Source organism: Sus scrofa, chromosome 8, assembly GCF_054392235.1.
Source record: "Sus scrofa isolate SSC_HxYL_T2T_F1_AM1 chromosome 8, Sscrofa_HxYL_maternal_Yorkshire_Landrace_v2.0, whole genome shotgun sequence".
Taxonomy (NCBI): domain Eukaryota; kingdom Metazoa; phylum Chordata; class Mammalia; order Artiodactyla; family Suidae; genus Sus; species Sus scrofa.
Genome location: NC_139390.1, coordinates 135,458,193 through 135,485,325, shown reverse-complemented (window position 1 = coordinate 135,485,325; position 27,133 = coordinate 135,458,193). Strand labels below are relative to the sequence as shown.

General features: G+C 37.2%; 1 protein-coding gene across 3 annotated transcripts in view; it reads right to left on the bottom strand.

Annotated features, from left to right (window-relative positions):
* Positions 1-27,133, bottom strand: part of LOC146401072 (uncharacterized) — a 48,921-nt gene that overhangs the window by 1,597 nt on the left and 20,191 nt on the right. For 2 of the 3 annotated variants that reach the window (XM_084973445.1, XM_084973444.1), the window contains 2 exons: positions 17,451-17,533; positions 14,574-14,669 (listed from right to left, as the gene is read on the bottom strand). In XM_084973445.1, the coding sequence (XP_084829571.1) occupies positions 14,574-14,669; positions 17,451-17,533 (179 nt within the window). Of the gene's footprint in view, positions 1-14,573; positions 14,670-17,450; positions 17,534-26,404; positions 26,489-27,133 lie in introns of those variants that run through there. The other variant, XR_014813360.1, reaches the window with a different exon arrangement.

Sequence of the window (27,133 nt, the reverse complement as noted above, 5' to 3'; positions counted from 1 at the left end):
AAAGTCTATATTGTTAAATTTTGTCTTTGATGTGGAATGCATTAAGGAGAACAACTGCTCTTCTTTTTCACTTCCTTTCTAGTTTAGAATATAAATCACTTACCTCAAGGCATCTGCAGATGAACGATAGTTAATGACATTAAATACACACTTCAAATTCTAATTCTTGTATGTTTCAACAAAAATAAATCATATTCTTAAATTTTCTCACTTATTACTTAGTATGAAATCTCTTTTTTTCTTTTTTTTTTTTGTCTTTTTTAGGGCTGCACCCACGGCATATGGAGGTTCCCAGGTTAGGGGTCTAATCAGAGGTACAGCTGCCAGCCTATACCAGAGCCACGTCTGTGACCTACACCATAGCTCAAGGCAACGCCAGATCCTTAACCCACTGAGCAAGGCCAGGGATTGAACCCGCAGCCTCATGGTTCCTAGTCAGATTCATTTCTGCTGCACCACAATGGGAATTCCCCACTTAGTATGAAATCTTAAGGAAACAATTATACAAAGAAGTTACGTCATTAGCTCACTTTAACATGCAATTTTATTTTGAAAGCTATTGGTAATTAAAACAGCAAGTGGCCTCATCTGCTTAGCTACCTATATTTCATTTTTCTAAACTTTATTCTTCTCTTCTATATGTTTATTTTACCAAAGTAAGATCCTGAGAAAACCACAAACTTCATATTATGAGTCTTATCTGTAAAGAGAGAAACTATATTCATAAAGTCATGAATAATTTTATTGTTACATTGAAGTGTGACCACCATATTACTGAAAGAACCAATTACATATCACCGACTTCCTTCTAGTTACAATTTATCTCCTTCAAAAAAGGACTTCCTTCCTTCTAGAAATAGAAAAGGAGAAATGCCAAAAGACAGTACTAGCATAAATCATCTTTATTGACTTCATTTCTAATAACAAATAAATTGGATTTAAAAGGGATTTTTTGCCGCATAGACCATTAGAAAGTCTGGCAATGTTGGAATAAATTTTTTTTTTTTTTTTCTGTCTTTTGTCTTTTTGTTGTTGTTGTTGCTATTTCTTGGGCCGCTCCCGCAGCATATGGAGGTTCCCAGGCTAGGGGTCGAATCGGAGCTGTAGCCACCGGCCTACACCAGAGCCACAGCAACGCGGGATCCGAGCCGCGTCTGCAACCCACACCACAGCTCACGGCAACGCCGGATCGTTAACCCACTGAGCAAGGGCAGGGACTGAACCCGCAACCTCATGGTTCCTAGTCGGATTCGTTAACCACTGCGCCACGACGGGAACTCCGGAATAAATTTATCTTAAATACTATTAGAAAAAAAATGTAAATGGAAAATATTGTTCAAGTTAATACCAAGGTTGAGATTAGGTGTTGATGAAGAAAAGCAATTTAGCAGAGAGAGAGCAAGACTCCACATGGCATCTATGGCTCTGATTCTGGTGTGTGCACCTTTGTAAAATTATTTAATCCCTCCGAGCCTCAGTTCCCCATTGGTAAACCTCTATCAAAGCTGTTTTGGGATAAATACTTATATTTTTTTAAAAGTAAAAATAATAGCCTTGAACATTGTGACATCTAAATAAATAAAAATGACTAACTTTTTATGTAATGATAATGTTTTCCTTTTACTTTTGCATTTTTATAAAATCAAAATTTTAATATTGTAGTTAAGTTAGCAGGTGCAATTCCCTCAGAGCAATTTACTAGCACATATAATTATGTTCTCTTATCTATAGTCTTTCTGGAATTTTCTTTGACAAAATTTAATTCCATGCAGCTCTCTAATATTGCTACTCTGTTATCACAGTCTTCATTAACACATAATTACCCTTACTCCTCCATGCTTCTTTTTGCTGAAGACTAATGTAAAATTACAGTTCCTTAATTATGCCATTATAAAAACCCTCGTTAGCTTGGTTACTTCCTGTATGTATCTCTGAGCTTCTCCTTTCTTGATTTTCTTCCCCAATCTGGTTATATTGATTTCTTATTGCCCTTATTATTTTGTTTTAGTTTTTAATGCAACTGAAATCAATTTATATTTAAAAGATCAGGGTTTATCTGTACCTGAATATATCGGAAAAAGCTTATAGACTGTTGGTGTTTAGACCAGGAATGATCATATTAAGCAGCATTCACAACATTCCAAAGAGGATTTAAGGATGGAGAGGAGTTAAAAGGAAGATTTCAGGACAGGACATGTACCTAAAATTCAGACCGAAACTGATAAAGTATGTTGCCAAAACAGCAGAGAGGAAAATCATCAGGAGAGAAAAAAAAAAAAACAACAATCCACCAACTGCCTATTCAAGAGTTCCCACTGTGGCTGAGCGGAAATGAACCCTACTAGTATCCATGAGAGGGGGGTTTGACCCCTGGCCTTGCTCAGTGGGCTAAGGATTCTGTGCTGCAGTGAGCTGTGGTGTAGGTTGAAGACTCAGCTCGGATCCTGGGATGCTGTGGCTATGGTGTAGACCGATAGCTGTAGCTCCTATTTGACCCCGTAGCCTGGGAACTTCCATATGCCACACCTGAGGCCCTAAAAATGAATGAATGAATGAATGAATAAACTGCCTAGTGAGAGTTCAGCTAGAATACTAGCCAGACAGTTCTTTTCAATCAGGTTGTTGTTATTTCCACATGGTCTTTGATTTGGCACTCACGCCTTTTATACCCAAACCTAAAATGAAGAGAAATCCTGCTTAGGGAATTAATGAATTAAGGAATAATCAGACAGATTATAGTTAGTCTTTACAAAACACTAAGTTATTTTATAGATATTAACAGACTTTTTTGCAAAAAAAAAAAATTATGAAGACCTTTGGTTATTTGTTTTAGGATTGTTTCACCACACCTAGCCATGGCTGTGTCTTGACTTCTCAGGATTCCCAGTAGATAGAGACTACGCATGCATTGACACCTCGTCACCCTGACACTTTTGTGAGTTTTTGGCCTACGTACACTCTCAAACACTCCGTCCTTCTTACCAATCCTTTGCCAATGGCCCTATAAGATATCTTTAGGTTTAGGGGCAACTTGCAAGGTTATTTTTCTTTTCTTTTCTTTTCTTTTTTTAGGGCAGCACCTGCAGCATATGGAAATTTCCAGGCTAGGGGTGGAATCAGAGCTGCAGTGGCAGACCTAACCCACAGCCACAGCAACACCAGATCTGAGCCTTGTCTGTGACTTATACCACAGATTGCAGCAACTCCAGATCCTTAATCCACTGAGCAAGGCCAGAGATCAAACCTGCATCCCTACCGACTCGGTATTGGGTTCCTGAGCCAAACAGGAACTCCTTTGGTAGGTTTTAAGATAAACAACTTGCTTGCTTTCCACACAGACTTATTTTTGTCCCTGCTTTACTTTACAGATAACATTGCTTGGGGTTTTTTTTCCCCCTTGAAAATGCAATATAAGTCAAACGTGTCTGCCACTGTAAATTCTGTGAAGTGACTTGGTCTAAATGAATTATGGCAGCCAGGTCTGTAACGTGAGCCTGAAGCAAATCTTCTCACTGAGTAGCCATCTTATGATTTGCTTATGTTTACATCTTCATCTAGGAAGTAACTTCCTAGCTCTAAAAAAATCCTTGTGAATGGCTATCATTCATAGATGCATTCTCTGCTACATTTTGCCATTAAAACTAGTTTTTTGTTCAGCCCTTTTCTGACTAGCCTTTAATGAATGACATCACAGTTCATGCCATTTATGCTATGAATTAGCTTTGAAAGGCTAAGGTGGTAGGGAAAAGAAAGTGTTTTGTTATTATTATCATTGCAAATAATACCCAACATTTACATAATATTGTATCGTTTTGAATGTACTGGCACATGAATCACCTCATTAAATGAGATAAATGAGGAAATTCACAGTTAATAATTTCAACTCCTGAATTACATAGTTTAATTTTCCCTTCTCATTCCCAGACTTGAGGAGCATGTCTATTAAGTTCACGTTCATTATCTGCGAGGATTCCAAATACAGCGGGGACGGAGTGTTGAAGTGGAGAAGGATGACTGTCAAGCTGTGTGATTAGAAAACAGAAAATTATTTTGGCAATAATATAAGTCATGAGAAATTAGAGGACAGCAATAGATACACTGAAGCAAGAAATTAGAAAAAAAAAACTTTAGAAATCAAGCTAAAAGCATTAGAGCACTAGAATAATAAATTAAGGTATTAATATGCTTTTAGAACTTGCTTGATATGAAAACATGTCTTGAAAACATTTACATAGACAAATATGAGGATTTGATTAGAGCTGCTTATGGAAAGATACATAATGGAAAAAATCACTCAACCAATATCGGCTAAAATTAATGGATGCTTCCTGCAGTATAAAGTCTATATATACAGTTATATATTGTCTCCTTAATAATCCCATTTGAAATATTTGTTATCTCACCATAACAATTAAAAATTATTTCTATGATTCCAATACCAATAACTGAAAGATAAATCTTTACGTAACTGGAAAATAAGACATCCTTCTTGAACCTTTCCATACCATCTGGAACCCTCCGACACTCAGCCTCCCAACCCCAATTATCAAAGACGAGAAGATGGAGATCTTGGAATTCTTTGGATAAATTCTTAGAACATGCAAAAAGTCTGCTGAATTTATAGGTAGGAACCAAAGAGAACTGAATATGTCAGAAGATGAAGGATTTATTGCTAGTGTTTTGTTTTGGTTTGGTTTTGGGGGAGAGGGGCTCTAAGTGAAGCAGAGAAGAAAGAGGAAGAACACTTACGAAAAGAATGGGGAAAAAATAGAAACATGAGCCAGGAAGAGAGAAATATGAGGGGAGAAGCAGAACAAGAGCCCAGAGTCCACAAGAAAGCCAAACAGAATGGTGGGAGACTAAAGCATGAGTTTTGGAAATATCTACAGAGGTTTTAAGAAATGATATTGAATATTATATTTACTTTGCATTGCAGCAATGTACATTTTCAAGACCCAAATCTTTAGTGATCTGTTAAGCACACAAAGGCTTCCTGTGCGCATAACTGTGCTATACCTGTGAGTGTGTGCATGTGTTTGAATGGGAAAGTAAAAAAGGGGGAGATTTAGAAATGGATAGATGTGTGTATTTTAAATAATGAATTTAGAATATCAGTAAAAATAGGAAGATGACCAAAAGAGAAATGGAAAAAGTAACAGAGATAAACATGATATAGTTTAATGCTTTCCAAGTGCCGGCCTCCTATGGAAAATGCCAGCATTAAACTTGGGGGTTTGATTCATAAGGTAAAACAAGATACCATCATGGCGTAATCCTGCCATTAAAACTAGACAGTCAATTTACAATATTTAGAATGCTCAGTAACCTCAACAGAATGTCTCTGCCTTCCCAGGGGCCAGGGACTGTGTTAATGGGTGTGTGTCTGTTTTAGGTCAAGACACGTGGGGCTGGATGAGGTCCTGCAGCTACCTTTGCACTAAACGTCACTTTTCTATGATTTAGTGTGGAGTCCTTATTCATCCAGACATGTAATATAGTTCTTATCTTCCATCTTCTTAGACACTGCGGGACATTAGTAAAAAGTGGTAAATTCTATCTGGGTGGTCTTTAAATTAGAACTGCATATTGACTGTAAGGTCTGAAAAAGCCAAATACATCATTCTTTAATGACAAGATAAATTCCACCTTGACAATTTAAAGCAGAGGGAGAATAAAGAAAAGTTACCAAGATAGAGCCAAATTTATCTATAATTCCAACCCACAGTAGCCAAGTATTTTTTCATTCTTGCCTTCCTGAACTTCCACTAGATTTCCAGCCAGAAAAAAAAAATATCATGTAACTATTACAATGATTGTGTTCCATGCATGTGTCTGGGAATAATTACCTTCGAATTACCTTGATTTTAGATTTAAAAACAAGCAAACAAAACCCCATGGGTTTTCTCTTGACTATTATTTAGTTCTAATTCTATTCTGCATTGAGTGGAGTGTAGTTTGTAGAGAGCAGATTCCTTGCTAGTTAGTTTGACGATAGGGAGTTTATTCCTGGCTATGAAAAGGCTTACGGTATTTGGGGGGAATGATAATAAAACTGGTTTAGCGCTGAACGTTGAGGTTTGAGTCCTAAAGTCATACAGCTTCCAGGAAAGAGTCCTTAAGCTCTGCAGTAGAACTGGAGAGTCTAGGAGTCTACTTGCCTGGAAAGGCTGGGAACCTGTGGGTCATGAAGCTGATTAGTAAATTCAGAAGCGGTTGCTGCAGTTTCTAACTTCAGATATTACTGTAATATTTACAAATAAAATAGATGCTTCTTGCTGAGTTCCTCTTCGTAGAGGATCCATTTTCAAGTCAAGAGGATCCTGCTATTGGTGGAAATTAAATCATATGGGGACATTTCAGGGAGTCTCTAAGTGTGGCCTTTATTTCCAGCTTCTGAACACTTAAAAGTGGAAGGAATGTGATTTTTGTACCAGCCACATATGCTTGGTTGTGGCCTCAGGGAGTTAGTATAGTAATATATTCTATTAATTAAAATATTTAGAATAACCAGTACTTATGAATAAAACATGAGAATAAAATTTAAAAATCCCTGCTAATGTTTACATGCTAAGAATAGCATGTAAATTTGGATAATGTAGATTTATAGTTCTCAATTAATGCTGTACGTCCTCTTTAGGGGTTTTTGGAAATGTGTGGAAACATTGTCAGTTATTACAACGACTGGGGAATGCTACCGGCATTTGATGGATAGGAACCAGAAGTATTACAGTGGACATTTAATAAAATTTGACACAATAGAGAATTACCCTGTCTTAAATGCCAACAGCCTCCCTCTTCAGAAATATTGGCATAGATAATCTCCAAATAATTTCAACAACCACACTCTCATAAGAAAAAATTGCTGATTTGAATATCATCAATTTTGATTTTTTTTTTTTGTACTCTCTCATGGAAGGAAACCAGATGAATGTTTCCTCTGTATGCAAAAGGGTTAAAAAAAAGGAACATGAATAAAAGAGATTAATATTTTATGAACAAAAGATATCCTTTGATTTTAGTAAGCAGTGACCCTCAAGCAATGTTCATTAACCAGCAGCGTTAGCATCACCTGGGCACCTGTTATAGCAATGAAAGTCTCCGGCTCCAGACCTGCTGTATCAGAAACCCTAGGGTGAGGCCCAGCAATTTGTGTATTAATAAGCCCTCCGGGTGGTTTTTATTTACTTTAAATGTTGACAATTGCTGAAATAAAAGCATCAAGGAGTGAATGCTGTTAAGAGTTTGGTGTATTTAGAGAATTTGAGGTTTCATCTGCGATGAGTGTGTTAGAAGGAAATTAAAATTTTGTATTAAATTTGCCTGCATGGGGAAAGCTTTGGTCCCTCTAGCAGCATGATTTCCAAGAAGCTATGGACGAGACCATGTCTCGTGATGTGACCCACAGTGAGGAATTACGACCAGAGAAACCTGGAAATGACGTGTATTGGTTTTCTATGGATGCTATAAAAAATAACCACAAACTAAGGTCCCAGCTTAGTTATCTCACAGTTTCTATAGATCGAAAGTCTCACGTGGGTCTTATCAGTCTGAAATCAACAAGTTCAGCAGGGCAGCATTTCCAACTGGAGGCTCTGCAGAAGAATCTACTTCCCAGCTCATGGATGTGGTTGGCCGGTTTCAGTTCCCTGAGGTTGCAGGACTGTGGTCTCCACTTCCTTGCAGCTGTCAGCAGCGGGCACTCTTTGCTCTTAGAGGCATCCATCTGGTGCCTGCATACAGCCACCTCCTCAAATCCTTCTTGCACTCGGAATCTCGGACTTTCCTCTGCTGCTGTTCCCATTCTGCCTTCCTCTTCCACTGCATCTACCTGACGCCAGCCAGAGAATGTCGTCTGCTTTTAAGGGATCGTGTGGCTAGATTGGGCCCCGCTGGGTGATCTAGGGTTGGCTCACACTTGCCTCAGGGTTCTGATGCAGAAAAGGTCTGATCCTGAAGATTGTGTCAGGACCTCATGAACTCACGGAACTTGACTGTTCTTAACTGCTTTCTAGGTGGATTTGACAATTCTCTGTCAAAATGAAAGCTTTTCTCTGTATTTTAGGCAAAAGATGTAAATATGGGGAAGACAATATGCCAAGGTGGCAACGGCTGCTGAGAATTGAAGGTTCGGAATATAGATCTTTTGGGAGACAGATTCGTGTCACATGGGTCAAGAGTAATTTGTTGAATTCGGCTCTTCGAGATGATTGTGAGCTTGAATATATTAGGTTAGCTTGTTTTCTTTCCTTCCTTTTCACTGAAATACAGATTATATTAGTATTTTTTACAATCATCCAATAGAAAGAAAATTATGAGGAGAGTTGGGAATTCTTAAATGTCTTTTATTTCTAGTGACTGGGACAGAGGGTGATATTAGCATATGCCAAGTCCAGACACCCTCCTTCTTGCCCTACTCAGCACATTTTACTTCCAAATTAGAGGACATTTATTTCTCCCTCAGAAATGGGGCATTTTGTCTGAAATCAAAGAAAAAGCAAAGGCTTTCTGTAAGATTTTTTTCAGTGGTAAAATAACAGCTAGAATGTCACCATATAGTGCCTAGTCTCCAAATCTGCCTCTCTCCTTAAAGGGAAAAAGCAGAGGAAAGAGATAAATGATTGATCCTATTTATATAGGCAAATCTTTCCTACTGATGCAAAGGGAAAGGAGAAGAGCCAAAGCAGGTCTTTTGGGAGAGCCTCTGATTCAGGAAACATTTAACACCCTGGAAGCTTCTAAGAAGTAAAGATAAAAGAGTTGCTAGGGTAGAGCAAATAGTTACGAGTGTGGAAAGGAATTGCCTTTGAGATTTTCAAAAGTCACATTTCTCAGAGTTGAGATTTTTTTTCCCTACTCAATGAGCTTCTCTTTTAAAGAGCCATTGGCATGTATGAATGTTGATTATTGCTTCTGTTCCAATTTTCCATTAGACATCCTACCAGAGAAGCCGTCTGATGCTTTATAACAAGCTAACCTGACTCAGGTAACAGAAAGTCAATCCTCAGCAGCGCCTTATCCAACCCTGGCACCGAGGCTCCGGTTTCCCTTGACCTTCAGGGATTAGGCTCTCACTTCCAGTTGTGTCGTGGTCTCCATGCATTAGGCAAGGCTAGTGATACCTGGTAGTTCAGATGCTATAATTAATTGCATATGTTCACATTAGGGTTCTATTGACAATTGGACTCTGAATCTTTATGATTTTATTTGGGAAGCACAAGACCATGGATAATGAGCACAGGGGTTTATGCCTGGATTTTTGGCCCACGCTAGGTGTGACCCTCCGTAAATTGTAACCTTTCCTTGATTTAGCAAGAACTGCCATCTCTGTTGGCTTGTGGCAGGGCTCACTGCAGGTGGTTTCCACATGAGAGGTAGGATCCATATAATTTGTTGTGTTTTCCTGTGAATCGTATGCGAATTAACTTTTACCTCATAAACTATAGAGAAGAGAAATTTATAAAAATCATTATAAAACCCTCATGCTCAAAAGTATATATTGCTATGTAAATGCTAACTAATGATAATAACTATTGAAATAGAGATTCATTGAGCGACTAAAAACAGCTCATCCCATGCAAAATTGAGCATGTTCTTTTAACTGTGCTAATATTATACAGAAAAAATAAATGCAGATTTAAAGACATGTTTTATTCAACAACCTCACGGACATAATTCTCTTGGGTCTTTTCTCATTCGAGATTGCCTCTGTTAATTGCTTTAACATTTTCCAACAAGTATATTACAGAGCCAAAAAAATGTCCAGGGTTCAAAACACTGATGCTTGGGGCAGGTGGACCATAGCTGCATAAGACACAAAAATCACAGCTGGAATGCTGCTCTTCTTTGATCCCAAATATTATATCTTAAAATATAATGCTCAAATCCAGAAACATGACCGTACTAATTCTCTAGAGAAACTGTCCAACACTATTAATTTTTCTATACATTTAAATGAAAACCTGAGAAATTACATTACAGTTTTGCTATCATTAACACTTATTATTTCTTCTACAACATAAATAATTATGAGGATTCTACCTTTTTGGGGGGGAAGGGGCTGCACCCACGGCATGTGGAGGTTCCCAGGCTAGGGGTCTAATCAGGTTGCAGCTGCCGGCCTACACCACAGCTCATGGCAATGCCAGATCCTTAACCCACTGAGTAGGGCCAGGGATTGAACCCACAACCTCATGGTTCCTAGTTGGATTCGTTTCCGCTGTGCTACAACAGGAACTCCCGAAATCTACCTCTTTTTTAAAGTTAATTCATGTAGTTGACTTCCAGGCATAAAAAGTCTATGATTTTACAAACCAGAATACAATAATATTGGCAAAGTAAAGTTATAGGTACCACATATAGTCTCCAATAAAGCAAAGCCCTTTCTGAAGAGAATTTATTCTGAAACTGAAAAAAAAAAAAAAAAGTGGGTGAGGCGTTCCCACTATGGCTACCAATTTCGTTGGTAACGAAATTGACTAGTATCCATGAGGACAAGGGTTCAATCCCTGGCCTCGCTCAGTGGGTTAAGGATCCAGTGTTGCTGTGATCTGTGGTGTAGGAACAGACGTGGCTCGAATCTGGCTTTGCTGGGGCTGTGGTGTAGGCTGGCAGCTAGAGCTTGGATTTGACCCCTAGCCTGGGAACCTCCATATGCTGTGGATGAGGCACTAAAAAGACAAAAAAAGAAAAAAAAGGTGGGTTAAATATAAGACAGGAACATTTTAAAAAACAGTATGTTTTGCTACTTTTTGATTTATAAGAAAATTTCATGTAGAAATACTAAATTGTCATTTCATTAAATAATGATTTATAATAAATTTTGCCAAACACATTTGATCAAAGATCTACTCAGAATTTTCTTTTCTTTTCTTTTTTCTTTTTTCTTTTTTTTTTTTGGTCTTTTTAGGGCTGCACCCCACGGCATATGGAGGTTCCTAGGCTAGGGATCGAATTGGAGCTGTAGCCCCCAGCCTACGCCAGCCACAGCAACGTCAGATCCGAGCCATGTCTGTGACCTACACCACAGCTCACGGCAACGCCAGATCCTTGACCCACTGAGCAAGGCCAGGGATCGAACCCAAAACCTCATGATTCCTAGTCAGATTCGTTAACCACCAAGCCACGATGGGAATGCTCTCAGAATTTTATTTTCTGAAGGATGAAAATAAAGAATCCAAAAAGACAAGCTGATTCTATTTAGCTTTCAGACAAAGCATTTAATTTATGGACAGGTTCTTTCTCTTGACATTATCCCGTTTTCTTCTTTTTTACTATTTGATTCTTTTCTTCCATGGGCTCTTTTTCACTGTCCTGTTTTTCTACTTCTTTCTAACAAGAAATGCCTCATGGAAAGCACAATTAATATCTTCAAGTGGAAATGAAAATCTTAGCTTCCTATTAGATAATAGAGGGATTCTAGTTTCAAAACCCTATTTCAAAAAAAGCTATGTTTATTTCCACTCAATTTGAAGGCTGGAATAGAAAGACCTTGAAATCCTGCTGAAGATTTTGTTGTCGCAAATAATCCGTGGAGTAGACAGAAAATTCATTTAGAAATACTGTTTTAGAAAATTAAAAAACAAATTTAGTTATTTCAAAATACTTATGAGTTTTTTTACATGGTGCAGCTGATACAAGTTTGTGAATCTCCTATTTACTACATCTGCCTTTACTATTGGGCATGAAATACATATATAGCTAGCATCACCTGCCACTGCATTGTTGTTGATAAGAGGTATCAATCCTTTGCAAATAGAATCATTCTTCAGTATAAAAGCAAAGATTCATCACTCAGTCTCTCTCTTTCTCTTAAATGACATGTGTCTTTTGTTTAACCAGTTTCCTTGGAATATCTCATTATTTGGGGCCTGATGTTTATGCCTTCCAAAATTTATATATTAAAGCCCCGATGTGATGGTATTTGGAGATGGGGCCTTTGGGAGGTAATTAGGGTTAAATGAGGGTATGATGGTATGGCATCTCTAATGGGATTAGTGCTGTTATGAGAAGAGACACCTGATATCTCTCTCTCTCTCTCTCTCTCTCTCTCTCTCTCTCTCTCTCTCTCTCTCTCTCTCTATCTCTCTCTCTCTCTACTATGTGAGGACACAGGGGGAAGACAGCATTCTGCTAGCCAGGAAGAAAGCTCTCACCAGAACTCAACCATATGGTACCCTGATCTCAGACTTCTAACCTCCAGAACTGTGCAAAATAAATATTTGTGATGAATAAACCACACAGTTTATGGTATTCTCTATGGCAGCCCAGAAGGACTAAGACACAGCCCAAGCTAATTCAATCATTGTATTCATTTTTTATTCCAAATGGATTTAACAAGACTATATTCAATCTAAACAGTTTTCTTGACCATATCTCCCCTATAAAGACATATTCACAACAGTAATTCAATGACTCAGTGCTTTCATTCTTTTGTGTGTTTGCTTAGCATTAATGTTTTAGCACAAGACAATGGTGCCTTGCAAATACTGTAAATGATTTAACACTAGAACATTCAACAAGATGCAGACCCTTGCATATATATATTTTGAAAGGTGGAAAGGACTACATTTCTAGAGGGTGCTGATAAATTCTAGAACTGAAAATTTGCGGTTTCTAGATAATAAAAGATACCGCGTTAAGCTACATTTTAAAAAACTCTGCCTGTATTCTTTTCATTGTGAGTATAAAACTGCTTATTGCATTGCAAATTGACTATAGTATTCATTACAAAGTGAAATAATAAAGAGAAACAAAGAACAAGTTTTCTAATAAGGATAATTTATTTGCATCTGGAGAACGTATTATACTTTCATGCGTTGCTCTTCTTGAGTTGAACAGCATTTACCTCCCCATAGCTGAGACAAGTTTACAATTTTTTAATCAGTGGAAACTAGCAATTTTACTATTTCAAATAGATTATAATATGTAATCTTGTTGTTTTTTGTCACAAAGCCCTAGCTGCTGAATTGTGCTATCTGTTATTAGGATGATTGTGTAGTAGGACAAAAAATAAAAATGTTCTTATATGTGTGCATCTCTACAAGCATCTCTAAGAACCTTCCAATAAATCTCATGTTATTATCTAGGAGAAATTTAACCAGGCTAATTGACTGCATGGAACAAATTAGTGTGAACCTCATCTATTTAATATAGTCATGAAAAATTGAAAATGTCTTTTTTAATTACCCAACATAGAAAGGAGCAAAAGTCTTACTAGGGAATTTTTAATATGACATATAACCAGTGGATATATCAATTAATATTGTTTGTATATTATATATACATATATATTAAAACAAAATGTTGGCTGATAGCAAATTCTATGAAAAATACATGTTTATAATTCAACTAAAACAATCTAATTCTAAAGCTATATATATCTGGCCTACTGAACTGTGTTTCAATAAAAACATTTTCATAGAAAACCTTTTATGAAGCCTATGTTTGAATATAACAATTTCTTAATAATCTGATCATGAGAAATAAAATAATTTTCCTCTATTAATAGTTACTATTATCAGAGTTCCTGCTGTGCCTCAGTGGATTAAGAACCTGACTAGAACCCTTGAGGATGTGGGTTTGATCCCTGGCCTCTCTCAGTGCGTTAAGGATCTGGCAGTTGCCCTGCACTCTGGTGGGGATTGCAGATGCGGCTTGGATCTGGAATTGCTATGGCTGTGGTGTAGGCCAGCAGCTGAAGCTCTGATCTGACCCCTAGTTGGGAACTACATTGGTGCAGGTACGGCCAAAAAGAAAAAAAAAAAAAAAGTTATTATTGTCTTTAGTAATGCCTGATCTAATAAATAGAGAAATAAAATAATCAGTATTGTTTTGGCTTTATTTAATAGCAAAACTACAGTAAAATTTCACTAATTTACACTAGTAAAAGAGGAAGAACAGTAAATGGATGGAATTTTGAATCAAAAAACTATTTTAAAGAATTATGGTTTTAATATATTCACATCAATATAAAAAGTAGGTTAACAAAGTGATATCAAATGTCCTGAGAAACACTGACTTCATAGATAAAAGGGAATGATTTATACGAGTCTCTCATTTATCATGACATTAATTATTAACAATATCTTTAGATTTCATTCTCTTAAACAGTTTAGACGTGCTCCTTGCAAATGCTATTACCAAAGCTTAATTTTTTTTTTTAAATCCAGTTATATTGCCAGTGTTAGAAGCTCTAGGAGAAGAAAAGTAGCCTCTTTACATTCCACCCTCAAAACCACGACAGCACGAAAGAGAACATTATTCCTCCTTTCCTAGGAATGAAATAAATTTTCTGACAATTGCAATCAGGAGCTTACAAGATATATACTTGATATAGGTAAAAGCTATAATTTCATAATCAAGTCCTACGTTACTGTTGCTAATCTAAATATTGCCTAGAATATATAAATGACATCTGACTTATGAAGTATATTTTTAAATCTTTCTCTGGAAATTTGAAATTGACCCACAAAGAGGCCTATTAACACTGGGTACGATATATTTTCCCCTTATGACTGGAGTGAGAGAGGAATTCAATCAATCGCTATTTTGATAAAGATTTAATGAAAGCTTACTTTGTGCCAGGCACCAAGCCACGTGCTGAATATACAATTCAAAATGAAACAGTCTTCATCGGCATGGTACGTAGAGTTAAACGTAAGAGCTGGATCCTAAACAATTTATAATACAAATAAATAATTACAATTGTTATAATGCTATGCAGGAAAAAAAATAAAGAATATTAGAATTGAAATGGTTCACGTGGATCCCTAAAATAGGAATCTGCAAGGACTTGGCCATGATTTTCCATCCAACAATGATCACAGTAGAGGAATCTTAAATCCAAAGGGCACCAGTAAACTGGTCATTAGAGAGTACACTTGTTCCAGAGCACAGATAATTTCTTAGGCTTAACTGGTGGCTTAAGTGAAATGAACCTTGATGTCATCTCTATGTCTTTTTTCTGATCATATTCATAAAGCAATATCTTAATTACCAACTTAGAATTCCCGGTAACTTTGTACTGGGAAGGAAATGCTCGGACAGCACACATGAATATTTTAAACACTGGAAAAATATATTCCACATTAGAATGTGAGAAATTGTGGGTTTTTTTCTCCAGATTTATTGATATAAGTGATATACAGCATGTGTTTAAGGTATATAAGGTGCTGATTTGATGCCTATGCATATTGCAGGATGATTATTATACGAAGGTTAGTTAACACTTCTATCGCCTCACATAATTACCATTTTTTGAAGTGACAACATTTCAGATCCATTCTCTTAGCAACTATCAAATACGTGGTACAGTATGGTTAACGATAGTCCTCGTGCTGCACCTTAGGACCCAAGAATTTATTCATCTGAATTCTAGAAATCTGTGCCTTTGGGCAACATCTCTCCATTCCACACATCTCCCACCCTCAGCTCCAATTCCTACTTCTATGGGTTTGGGTTTTTTACATTCCATATATAAGTGAGATCACAGAATATTTTTCCTTCCTCTATCTGACTTATTTCACTTAGTATAATACCCTCAAGATCCAGTATCTTGTAATGACCTAAAATGGAAAAGAATCTGAAGAAAACAGTACACACACATACACACACACATATATAATATATTGTATATATAACCGAATAACTTCACCATACACCTGGAACTAATACAACATTGAACATCAGCTGTACGTCAATAAAAAAAAAAATTTAAGTTCTAAACACTTAACACCGTCACATTTTGTTAAATGCAAATTTGTACATATGGAACTAGCCAAACTGTTGACTGTAGGTAAAGCTAGATACAGTAAAAGAGGCTACAAGTGAATGTTTACAAGTGAATGTTTGTGATATTTGTTTGCTCTGCTACTTAAAAGGAGCACTGAACATTTTCTGTTGTGTCTCTCATTTGTATTCATTCAGCCATAATATGTAGCTCACCCACACACCCACAATTTAGTTGTCTACAAATAGTGCATATCATTATTTAACTTTAGTTTTGCCTTCCCTTGGACTAGCCATGTAAAACTGTATAAACTCTTAAATTATTATCTAGTAAGCTATTAGAGGACAGTGAGACCACTATCCTGGATACTAAGTAACTGCCATTGCTTTTGTGGAAGTAGAGAGACTCTTGTCATATCACATATTTCTTGGGAGAAAAAGGTCAATCTTCATCTTGACCAATTTTCCACAAATATTTTTTGTGCTTAGCTTGTTTTATGCTCACCTTTAAAAATCACCAAAATTTAAAAAAGTATGAAAGAGGGTACTTAGGATGGAACAAATTGCTATCACATGCTTATCTTTTTGAAAAAGATTATCAAGGGAATAATATTTTTAAATAAAACAGCAAAAGAAAAAAGAGCCTATTTTCAACCACAAGAAAGACCCAACACTTTATATGAACCATCTGGCTAAGCAATAACTGGAACAATAGCAGGGAAATGAAAGCATAACTTTGTTCCATTTCACCTTCTTATTCTATGCTTTAAGTCAGCCTTTTAATGGACTCCCTGAGATGGTGACCTCTGAGCGCCTAGTCAGAGATAGTACCTTCAGACCACGGCACTGCACAAATTCACAAACTTTTAAAGGATGATGAGAATTGAACACCTCTACTCCAGCTTTCTGTTTCATAAGAGAGGACAAACTCTGCTGTGAACTCAACTATGAGGGGGAGATTCATTTGCTTAAAAATATCTCTTTCAGGAGTTCTTTGTTGTGGCTCAGCAGATTAAGGTCCCGACATTGTCTCTGTGAGGATGCAGATTCCACCCCTGGCCTTGCTCAGTGGGTTAAGGATCCAGTGCTGCTGCAGGCTGCAGCATAGGTCACAGATGTGGCTTGGACACAGTGTTGTCATAGCTGTGGCATAGGCCTCAGCTGCAGCTCCGGTTTGACTCGTGGCACAGGAACTCCCACATGACACAGGGGTGGCCATAAAAATTTAAAAAAAATCTCTCAGGAGTAGGCAAGCGAAATTCCAAGATTTTAAAAGTAGAGAGTAAGGTTTCATTAACAGATTTCTGAAGATTTCGTTATTTTTATTTTTGTTGCTTAAAGGCCACTTGTTAAAACAGAGAGTCATTTTAGAAAATAAAAGACCTTAATATTCTATCATTCTATGTGTGTGCTTACATTATTATAATGTTGAATATCATTAACAAATCTTTAATTCTTACATATATGATATACAGGTTAAAAATCTGAAGGCGAGAGTACTTCGAAGCAAGATAAGGGATTAGTTGCTGTAAGCTGGAGATCTAAGATCATTACTAGAGATAAATAGTTCCCACTCCACTTTCTAGGCTCCTTGTAGGATTGCATGTCCTGTGACCCTAAAAGTTGCGTGAATCACATGACTTGTTTTGGCCAAGGCATGCCGATGGAAGTAGTGTGTGCCAATTTTATGAAAGAGCATAAGGGGCCCACTGCTATCGTCTTACCTTTTTTTTGGTTATATAATGTTCCAGAAAGTGGCTGCATTGACTGCTCTGGAGTTCCCAGGCAATTCTCAAAAGACAGGCACCTTGAAAGAAAAATAAATTTTTGTTTTCAATCACTGTGATTTGAGTTTATTATACAGCATAACAAAGTCCAATCTGATGAATATGTATAATTTCATATACATATTCCATAATTTCACAATTTTTAAGACTGCCTTAAGAATGAGGAGGCCACTCTGTATTTGTGTATCCTTCCACAATTTGAAACATCATTTTCACATGTATTATCTCACTCACTTTGTAGAACAATCCTCTTAGAAAACATGAGGAATTACGCTATTCAGTCACAGAGCCAGGACTTCAATATCAATTATGATTTGTTCTTCCTCTCCCTTCAGGACATACTTTTTCCTAAATCATCATAAGCATTGCAAATACCCAAAAGTTCTAAGTCATGTGCAATCAGAAATTTAATAGACCAGATCCTATCACAGGAAGTTAACATAAACTAAAAGAAAAATGCTCTATTTTAGGATAAAGTCCATGACCACTGAGGACCTTAATTACAGAGCCAGGATCCTTACATGTAGTAAAGACACATAGTCATTGATTTTGTGCAAGAAAGAACTGGTAACAAATAATACATAGTATGAATAACCACTTTATTTTAAAAATATGGGAAAACCACCAAGAATGTTGGTTACACAGTCCCCCCAAAAGGTAGATTTATATGTTTTCTTAAATTAGAAGTATGGAAATCATACAGTAAAACTGAGGGATCTAGTTTTATCATTTTTTCTGGGGGCCACTAGAACAACTAATATTTACTAAAATTCTCTGCATTTCTGTGAATCCTAAAAGAATTCTTGAAAAATAGCAAATAACTACTGATTAAGGTGGGGGTGGGATAAGGGAGCACTCAGAAGAATAGCAAAAGTACCGTATAAGTATTTTTAAGAAGAACATAAGGAGCAAAACCACAAATATAATGAATCCTGGGCATTCCTTTACATCTATCATGCTATCAAAATTGCATGAATTTTGCTTAAATGGAGGCTTAAGATTTGGTGTTCATAGAAAATGCTTACAGGATTTGAAGAAAAATCTTTTGTCTTAAGAGGGAAACTGTTAAATGTTTATAGAAATACAGTGGCACTTCTGCAGGCAAACCTCCCACTATCTTTGCATCTAGCCAGGTGCGAATCACAAAGCCTGTAAATGCAATTTCCATCACAATGAAAATAAGGAACAAACGAGGTTTTTACCTGCACACTGTCTTAAATGAAGCCCTTTAACATTCTTCTCTTCAAAGACAATCTTAGTTTTTGTTACTAGCCAAGCTTATTTTTTTAAGTGGCAATTCTATGGAATATCTCAATTTGAATATCAATTTCAGATTCAAGATAAAGTGGTATCTCGTTTACCGTGTTTTTGTAGTAAGTATGAATTATGCACATGGACCATTTAAATATTTGTGTTTACTCACAGAATTTAGAGTATAGCCTTACACACAAAAAAGTCACTCAAAAGTCTCTTCAATTTAATCTCTCCATGCCATCAGTTACCTGTGTATGTATGTATGTATACAGAGTAAGAAGCTTTTCCATCTCAAGGGATTAAGCAATATTTCATTAATGATAGAAATCTATACGCAAGATTTAGAGTACCTGCATCTGTGTCTGCACCTGTTTCTTAAGGATTAGGAAAGGAATAGCTGATACTTTCAGGTTTCAGTGGATACAGAAAAGGATTGTCCCACCTCAGCAGGAACAAGCTATAAGAACATGTACCTCAGATATCACCCATACGTTCCACTTCCCAGCTATTAAGGTCTCCTTTGGTCCTGTTAATTAATGAGACTGTTTAAAAGTCAGGCAAATTACACATGTGATATCATCTATCCCTTGAGGCTGATGGACCTGAAATCCTTAGGATGTTGAGAAATCCCCCAGGGTAGGAACAGGAAGGGAAGAGAACAAGTCCATGATCTGGTGCAGTCACACTCTAATAATGCTCCTGGTTTGTGTAAGTATTTCATTAAGGGGAATGAGTTTGGGACTACAAGTAGCAATAAAGGCTGGAGGCATGTGGGTGGGATAATAAAAGACATTTCTGAGAGTCCTGCTCTGGATAAAGATTCAGCCAGCCTGCATGGAGTTTGTATTATATCCTGTGAAAACAATTGCTGGACACTAGTGAGAATAGAGTAGCTCTGATTACGAGCCTACAGGTCATACCAGTATCTTTAAAGAATTGAACTTAAGTACATCGTGTCCTGATAGGAATTCTAGCTTTCTTCACACAGGATCAACAGCTGAGAAGGAGACCAGAAAGGAGGCTGTGGCATCAGAGTGAGTGTGAGTGAGATCACTGACGAAAGAGGAAATATTTTTACAAGTTAAAAAAAATCTGCTTGATTCAAATATTGCAAATGCTCTAATTCATTTTCATTTAAAAGTTCTAAGACAGTTGTTTTCATTGGTTACCAATGTACTGGGGAATGTTAAAGAAAATTTTAAAACCTGAACAAATGTTTCAAAAGTTCTCCTAACAACTCAGAGATTGAATTTGAAATGGCAACCAGATTCTCAAACTTGTAATTTATCTTTCTTCCCAGGATGTGATTACACCTTAAGTGCAAATGAAGTAAATGGCATCTTAGTTTTTCTTCTTCTGACAAAATATATGTGGGTTTTTTTTTCCCCCTTTGGTTGACAGAGTTACTAGATGCAATAAAAAACCATCACATCCAAAACTTCACTGAGGTCATCTTTGGCAAAGCTACCATAAACTTTCTCTTAATAAAAATCAATCATTCAATTTTCCATATCAGTGAACAAGAACATTCACCCAGAAAATGAAATGCATGTATAATCTTTCCATCTAGAAGAGACAGCATCGTGGTCATGAGGGAAGCAAAGCGCTCTGGACAAGGAATATGAACATCTGAGTGTCAGCTGTTTTCTGCCTCTTCCACTGGAGAAATATAGGATCAAAGTTCCTGGTCCATAATGTTAGAACTAAGTTCTTTTCTAGCTTTATGAGCTATGAAGTTCTATAAACTACAAGTTCTGTGGGCGTGGTCTAGAGATGCCTGATAGAAACTTACTCAGCATGGGAGTTCCCGTTGCGGCTCAGTGGCTTACGAACCTGACTGGTATCCATGAGGTTGCAGGTTTGATTCCTGGTATTGTTGCAAGCTGTAATGGGTTAAGGATCTGGTATTGCTGCCAGCTGTGGTGTAGGTCACAGAGGCAGCTCAGATCCCGTGTTGCTGTGGCTGTGGCCAGCAGCTTCAGCTCCAATTCAACCGCTAGCCCTAGCCTGGAAACTTCCACATGCCACAGGTGCAGCCCTAAAAAAAAAAAAAAAAAAAAAGGTGAGAGAGAGAAAGAAACTTACTCAGCAGAGTAAAGCTCCCTGAGGTTCTAAAGCCTTTCATTTGATTCAGTTGACAGAATATCCCTTGGAGTGAGAGTAAAATATTAGAGGCTTCCAGACCCTTCATTAGCATCCCCATCATTCATTCACCGTATATGATGAGTCTCTACCAATGCCTAAGTCTATGGGAGATAATGCTCTTAGCGTAAATTAATTCATCTGTTGATTCATTCAAACATTCAACAAGTGTTTACTGAGTGACAATTATTTGTAAGGCACTATATTACAGACTGTATGTAAGAAGAAATTCTGTGCTCTCACAGAGCTTACTATATATTAAACTTACTATATATATAAACTTACCATATATATCAAGGATCTTTAGAGCCCTTGTAGCGGAGGAGTCTGATCTGGGAAGAGACCCCATTCCAGGCACTACTTCTAGATAAGAGGGCTGTGGCCTTGACAAGGCATGGCAGAAGGCAGAAATGCTGAGGTTCACACAACCAATCCTGAACCCTAGGTTTGGAAATGTATATTCCCTGATATTTCAATATGAATTATGTTTATTAGGAATAATTATATCAGGGACAAGTAACTAGAATATCATTAAGCCCTGAATAATTATGTTTCAAGTCTAAATGAAAATTATTGATTATCTAAGAATTTATCTTTGTGACTCTAAAAAGCCATAAATATACAATATTTATACTAGCCAGCTTTAGGCAAGAATTCTGTGCCTTTTGTTTGAGTGCCTTTGTTTTTTCTACTCTCTCTAGCCCCAATTTTTATCATTCTCTCATCCTTTTCTGAGATTCAGGTGCCCAGAACATCCAGATACAGAGAAAAATTTCTACTTTAATAGATTCACAATAGATGCTAGGGAATTGGTTAAAATACATCTAAAGGGGAATGTGACTTTTAAGAAGCACGTGAAGGAAGTCGATGGATAAGATAATGAATATCTAGTTTATAGTAGACTCTCAGGGGTCGAAGGAGAAGCTGTTTTGAGGAGGGGAGTATGTAGAAGAGTCTCTAACTTCTTGTGAATACGGACATCCATGGATCCTCCAGAAGTGCTTCTTTAATTCATTACACAAACATTGATTGAACCTGTTTATGCAACAGGTATCTGCTATGCTGGTGGACACACACACACAATTTCTATTCTCATGGACCTCATAGTGAGAGTAGCAACTTCTTCGTCTGCCAGCATCTTGTCTCCTTCATTTACCGACACACTTTTACCCTAGAATAAGACAATCATAATTGTCTACACCCTAGTCAACCATTATCACTTGTCTAGTGAGGGAGAGCGGAGGCAATGGACCAATGATTTCCTTTCCAAGGATTTTTAGAAGGCATTTGAAGCTAAATTACTTCATACTAGTGCCTACCAGAAGAGAGGCAAGTTCTAGGCTGGTATGATCTTCACAACAGTCCTGGATCGAACCTATACTGAAGATCACTTGATTATATCTTCTCTTTATTTTTGGAAAAATCCTGGTATCTTATCCATATGTTCCCTCTTTATTTTCAATTGAAGAACTTGAAATTTAAAAGAGCATGTACGTAGAACCAAGATGCTAACCAAATCATTGCGAATATTATAAACATACCATGGAAGAAAAATGACAGGGAGTTATGGGCCTTGCAAACAGAGATAAAATAGTCTGGAAGGTTAAAAGGAGGTACCCTTAAGAAAATGATATTAAATGTGTGTTACATTTCATAGAGGTGAAGCAATAAAACTAAAAATTGCCCACTTTTTTTTCCTTTTCTTCTTTCTTTCTTTTTTTCCCCTTCTTTCTTTCCTCTCTAATTTGAACCTAGTCCCATTAATATGGTTTCAATGCTATTTTTTTGAAACCAATCATAAATCTCTAAAACCCAGTTTCCCAGCAATTTAGTATCTTCTGGAGTTTTGATGACCGGCAGAGTGAGGGGAAGTGAAGCATATATGATACCCCTAAAGTTCACCTGCCATAGATGTAACTCTCCCTCGTGGGAAGTGATTCAGAATCTAGAATCGGGAGAAGAAAAACACAAAGCTCCCTTTGTGCATCTTTTACCAATTGGTTCCCTTATCAAGTTCTTGTAATCTAGCAGCCATGAGTTCAAAAAGCCACTTGGCCTGAGAAGGAAGTACCTAGCCAGCAATTCTTGTTTGTTGGTGGAAAGACAAGAAATCATCTCTGCACAGTGCAGGGAGCAATGTTGGAAATGTGCACTCGGCTACCGTCCCTCGCAAAAATACCAACCTGTGCACAGAGTCAAAAATGAAGCTATAATTTGGATCTAAAAATATGAAGAATGTGAGACTCTAGAACCCCTGTTACTTCTAGATAAACCCTTTTCCTTACGAGAAATAATGAAACCCTTTTGGATCCTTGTCTCTTTTATTATACTAGCAACATCTTTGGAAAACATCTTGAGATTAAGGAAATATTGAGAACAGCAGCCAATGGAAATAAAGCACAAGATTTTACGGCTAGAGTCACAAAACAGCTGTTTTTCTCTTAAGACAGCAAAGTTTTGTTGATGTTTAGCTGTGTTGATCGGTTTGCATTATAACCAGTTTATTCATAATTAGAAAGAACTCCTATCTATCCAGTACTTACTTTTGTCAAAAAACATTTGCTTCATTTCATCCTAATAAAAATTCTATGAAGTAACTATTATTACACTACCCAGCAATTTTAGAATGAAGAAATGGAGACTTTAAATAGCCAGGCCAAGGTCACAGAGGTAATAATTACTGGAAGTATGATAAAAATTTCTATCAGATGCCAAAGCCTATGCTTCTTCCACAGTACTAACCTGACTCTTGGGGGATGAATGTGATTTTTAACAACATACATATGGGTTTATTTATTCTTACATTTATATAAACATTTGCAAATTTTATAAAATAACTTCCAGCCAACTCATATTGCTTTTAGGATAGGAGGGTTTAACAGTGAGACGCTCCCACAGGCACATTTATGCATAAGATTGCCCTCGGGAGCGTTTAATTCATCAATTCTAAATAAAACTATTCTGATTAGTCATCTGCCTTAGAAACTCAAAATACCGTCCATCAGTGGTGTGTTAATGTGAAGAATACAGGAGATCTGAGACTCTCTTCTTTTGTGTCTATGATCTACCACACAGAGATGGGACTTGTTGAACCTATTGGGAAAAAAGATGGTGGGAACGGAAAAAAGGTGCTGAGCCTTGGGAGCAGGAGAAAAACAAAGTCTCCGAAGTAAACACTGGCAGGGCATCCACTCCCTGCTGTGGATGGAATGAATTTAGTCCAGCCGGTTCAGGTATGAAGTGTCCTTTGCAAGGGTGTCCCTCTAGCAGGGGAAGCAACTCAGGCTGCCTTAGCTGAACGTCCCTTAAGATCAACAGACTTTTGTTCTGATGCCAGTCTCACCACGATGGTTGGCCAATTTAAGCATTCTGGTCACACTAACAGTTGGAAAGCAATGTATTGATAACATGGTTTATGTATCAGTCTCTGTGTGCTGGTTCTTATGAGTCTATTTTTACAGCTGAAAAAGAAAGCAATGAGAAGTTCTCTCTTCTTATGCAGATCAAACCCTGACTATGACAAATCAACCCAAGGGCAAGTTCTGGGAACTTCCTCAACAGACACCTACGTCATGTTACCCTCCTTTCATCTTATGTTTCACATTTTCTAAGACTTTCAAAATGTATGTACGTCTTGGTAACTGTAGTGGGAGTACCAAAAAACCACTTAGTATCAGTTGCCTCCTAACACATTTAGGGTACTTCACTCTGGCCTAACTCGTCTATTCATTTGTTTTAAGGAGTTTTCCTCTTAGCCTCTAATCTCACCCACCTGACTAAGAAAAAAGAATTTTGCAAAAATTTTGTTTAGACATATATATATACATTTCTAACTAAGACGCACACATAGGGTAATGCAGACCTAAAAAAGGATTCCTTGAATTTATGATTTTCAAACTCATTTTAGAATTCTGTTAAAATGAATGATTGCAGCCCTTTAACATGGCACAGTAAATATATTTGATAGCCACTGTCTTTAAAAGATACGAAAACTCCTAGGTATTGGGGAGAAGCAGGCCTCGGCTTATACCATCTGTGCTTCTCCATGCTGGCATTTACTCTTCTTTATTACACTAGCACTCTCTGCAGAGGAAGCTAATCAAAGGCTATGCAAACTGAAACCTAGGGGACTGAGACTGAGAGCAGAGGTCTCCTTTGAGGGCTGCCCGATGCACTGTGTCTCCACTCTTTTGCCATGTGACGGCTTCCTCCTGCTGGCCTCTACCCGCTTCCTTCCTCCATCACTCCCCTCACTCCTAAGAACCACAGATGCAAAAGGCGTGGGCTCACTGGTGTTCTGCAGTCATTAGCTCATGTATGCCACATTCAAACGGACCCTTCGTTCTCCCTGCTACCAATGTGCTGAATTTAAAAACTGTGCCTGGTGATAGCCTACCGCTTCCTCTTCCATTTGCCCGCAATCTATCTGTTGCTCACTGTTCAGGCAGGTAATTCAACATAAAATCAGTGTATTCGCTACAGGTGCAGAATATGCTGTGCTATTCCACCGTAAATTAGCCCCACTATCCACTGGAAGCTGTTTACTTTTACTGAAGAGAAAAATAACACATGCAGCATATGCCCATGCACAACACGCCCTTGTGGAAGCATAAAAAGAGGAAGGGATATAGGAGTGGTTCTAGAAGTGCCACCTGATAAAGAAACAGAAGTGTCAGCCCTACAAAGTTACATACTTGTAGGGAAGAAGACTGCTTATTTCAGAATTCCTAAAGCCAGGGAATCTTAAGCTCAGTGGCTTGCTGATCAGTAAAGAAAGCGACTAAAAATGCACTTGAGTTTGCATAAAACAGATTGCCTGAGAGAATCTGGAAGCCGAGAAGTTTCCTGCTAGGTATCGCATCACTATATTCCCTGTACGTTGACTGGCTTGAAGCAATTGTAATCAATAATTCTATGTTGAAAACAAACAAATTGACCGGACACTCTAAGCCAGCTATAATGGAAAAAAATAATTACAAAAAATAAAAAAATGTAAAAAAATAAAAAATAAACATCATTTGTCAAATTACAAGTATCATTCAAACCAAAGGCATAGACAAAATGCTTATCAAAAGTTGGGTTTTTGTATTTTACTACAATATTTATCATGCTGTGGAATTTTGTCATCAATGTTGAATTTTTTTCACATTTATGTCACAGTGTCTGACATTTCTTGCATATTTTCCTTTACAAGAAGCCAAACGACAAATGAAGACTAAAAAAAATGAGGCATTATATCTATAACCTAAATATGTTTTGACTCTCAGGCAGCTCCATACCTACAGAAACAAAACAAACAAGTAAACAAAAAAACCAACCTGAATTTATAACATGGTTTTAAAAATTGAGATTTATTGTTTCCCTTTAGTCTCATAAAAGTACTAATTTTTATTATTTCATTGCACAACTGAAATAAGGTGGCAGGAAAATAAAATGGCCAGTTCATTGCCATGGGGCTACTCAGTGGAGGAGTGGACGTGACCCCAGAGAAAATTCAAATTCTTTACTATAGATCCAAGTCCTTTTTGTCTCCCCATCTTTTCCTTGGACATGGAAAACCTGAAATCTTATAGCTGATCCTTAAAAAAAAAAAAAAAAAAAAAAAAAAAAAAAAGGAGTTAATATAAGATGTTTTCTCAGTAACTAGAACTGTGAGCTCACATCACTAAAGATGAAGCTTTTCATAAAGAATGAAAGGTTTAAGTCTCTTAATTCCATCCGGAGGTTCAGATTAATTACCCTTTTCAGTCAAGGTCACTGACAGTGCAAAGAATTTCCAGGCCCCCTAGAGCCAAGTGTTATCTCTCTCATACAGCAACCGGGGATGCTTAAGTAAATCAATACATGGCAATTAGCAGGTAATAGGCATGATTTTTAAGTAGAAATAAGATATGATGATCCTGCTGTAGTACACATTTGGTCAGCCACGGGTGAACAACTGCTGCTATCTTGCCGTTGTAATAAAAAGATCCATTTCAATAGAGCGAGAAAAAGGTCTATCCAAAAATGGCAAAAATCAGGATACACAATTTTCAGTTTTGCTGCTTTTAAAAAATTTTATGGTTGGATTTTATTCTTGGAGTAGCATGCTCTAGAGAAGAGTGATTTCTATAATGTTTTATTTTTTATTTAAATAGACATACTTTAAAGAGCGGTTTTAAGTTTGCAGGAAAATTGAGCAGAGTAGAGTTCCCATATACCCACACACACAGTTTCCCTACTGT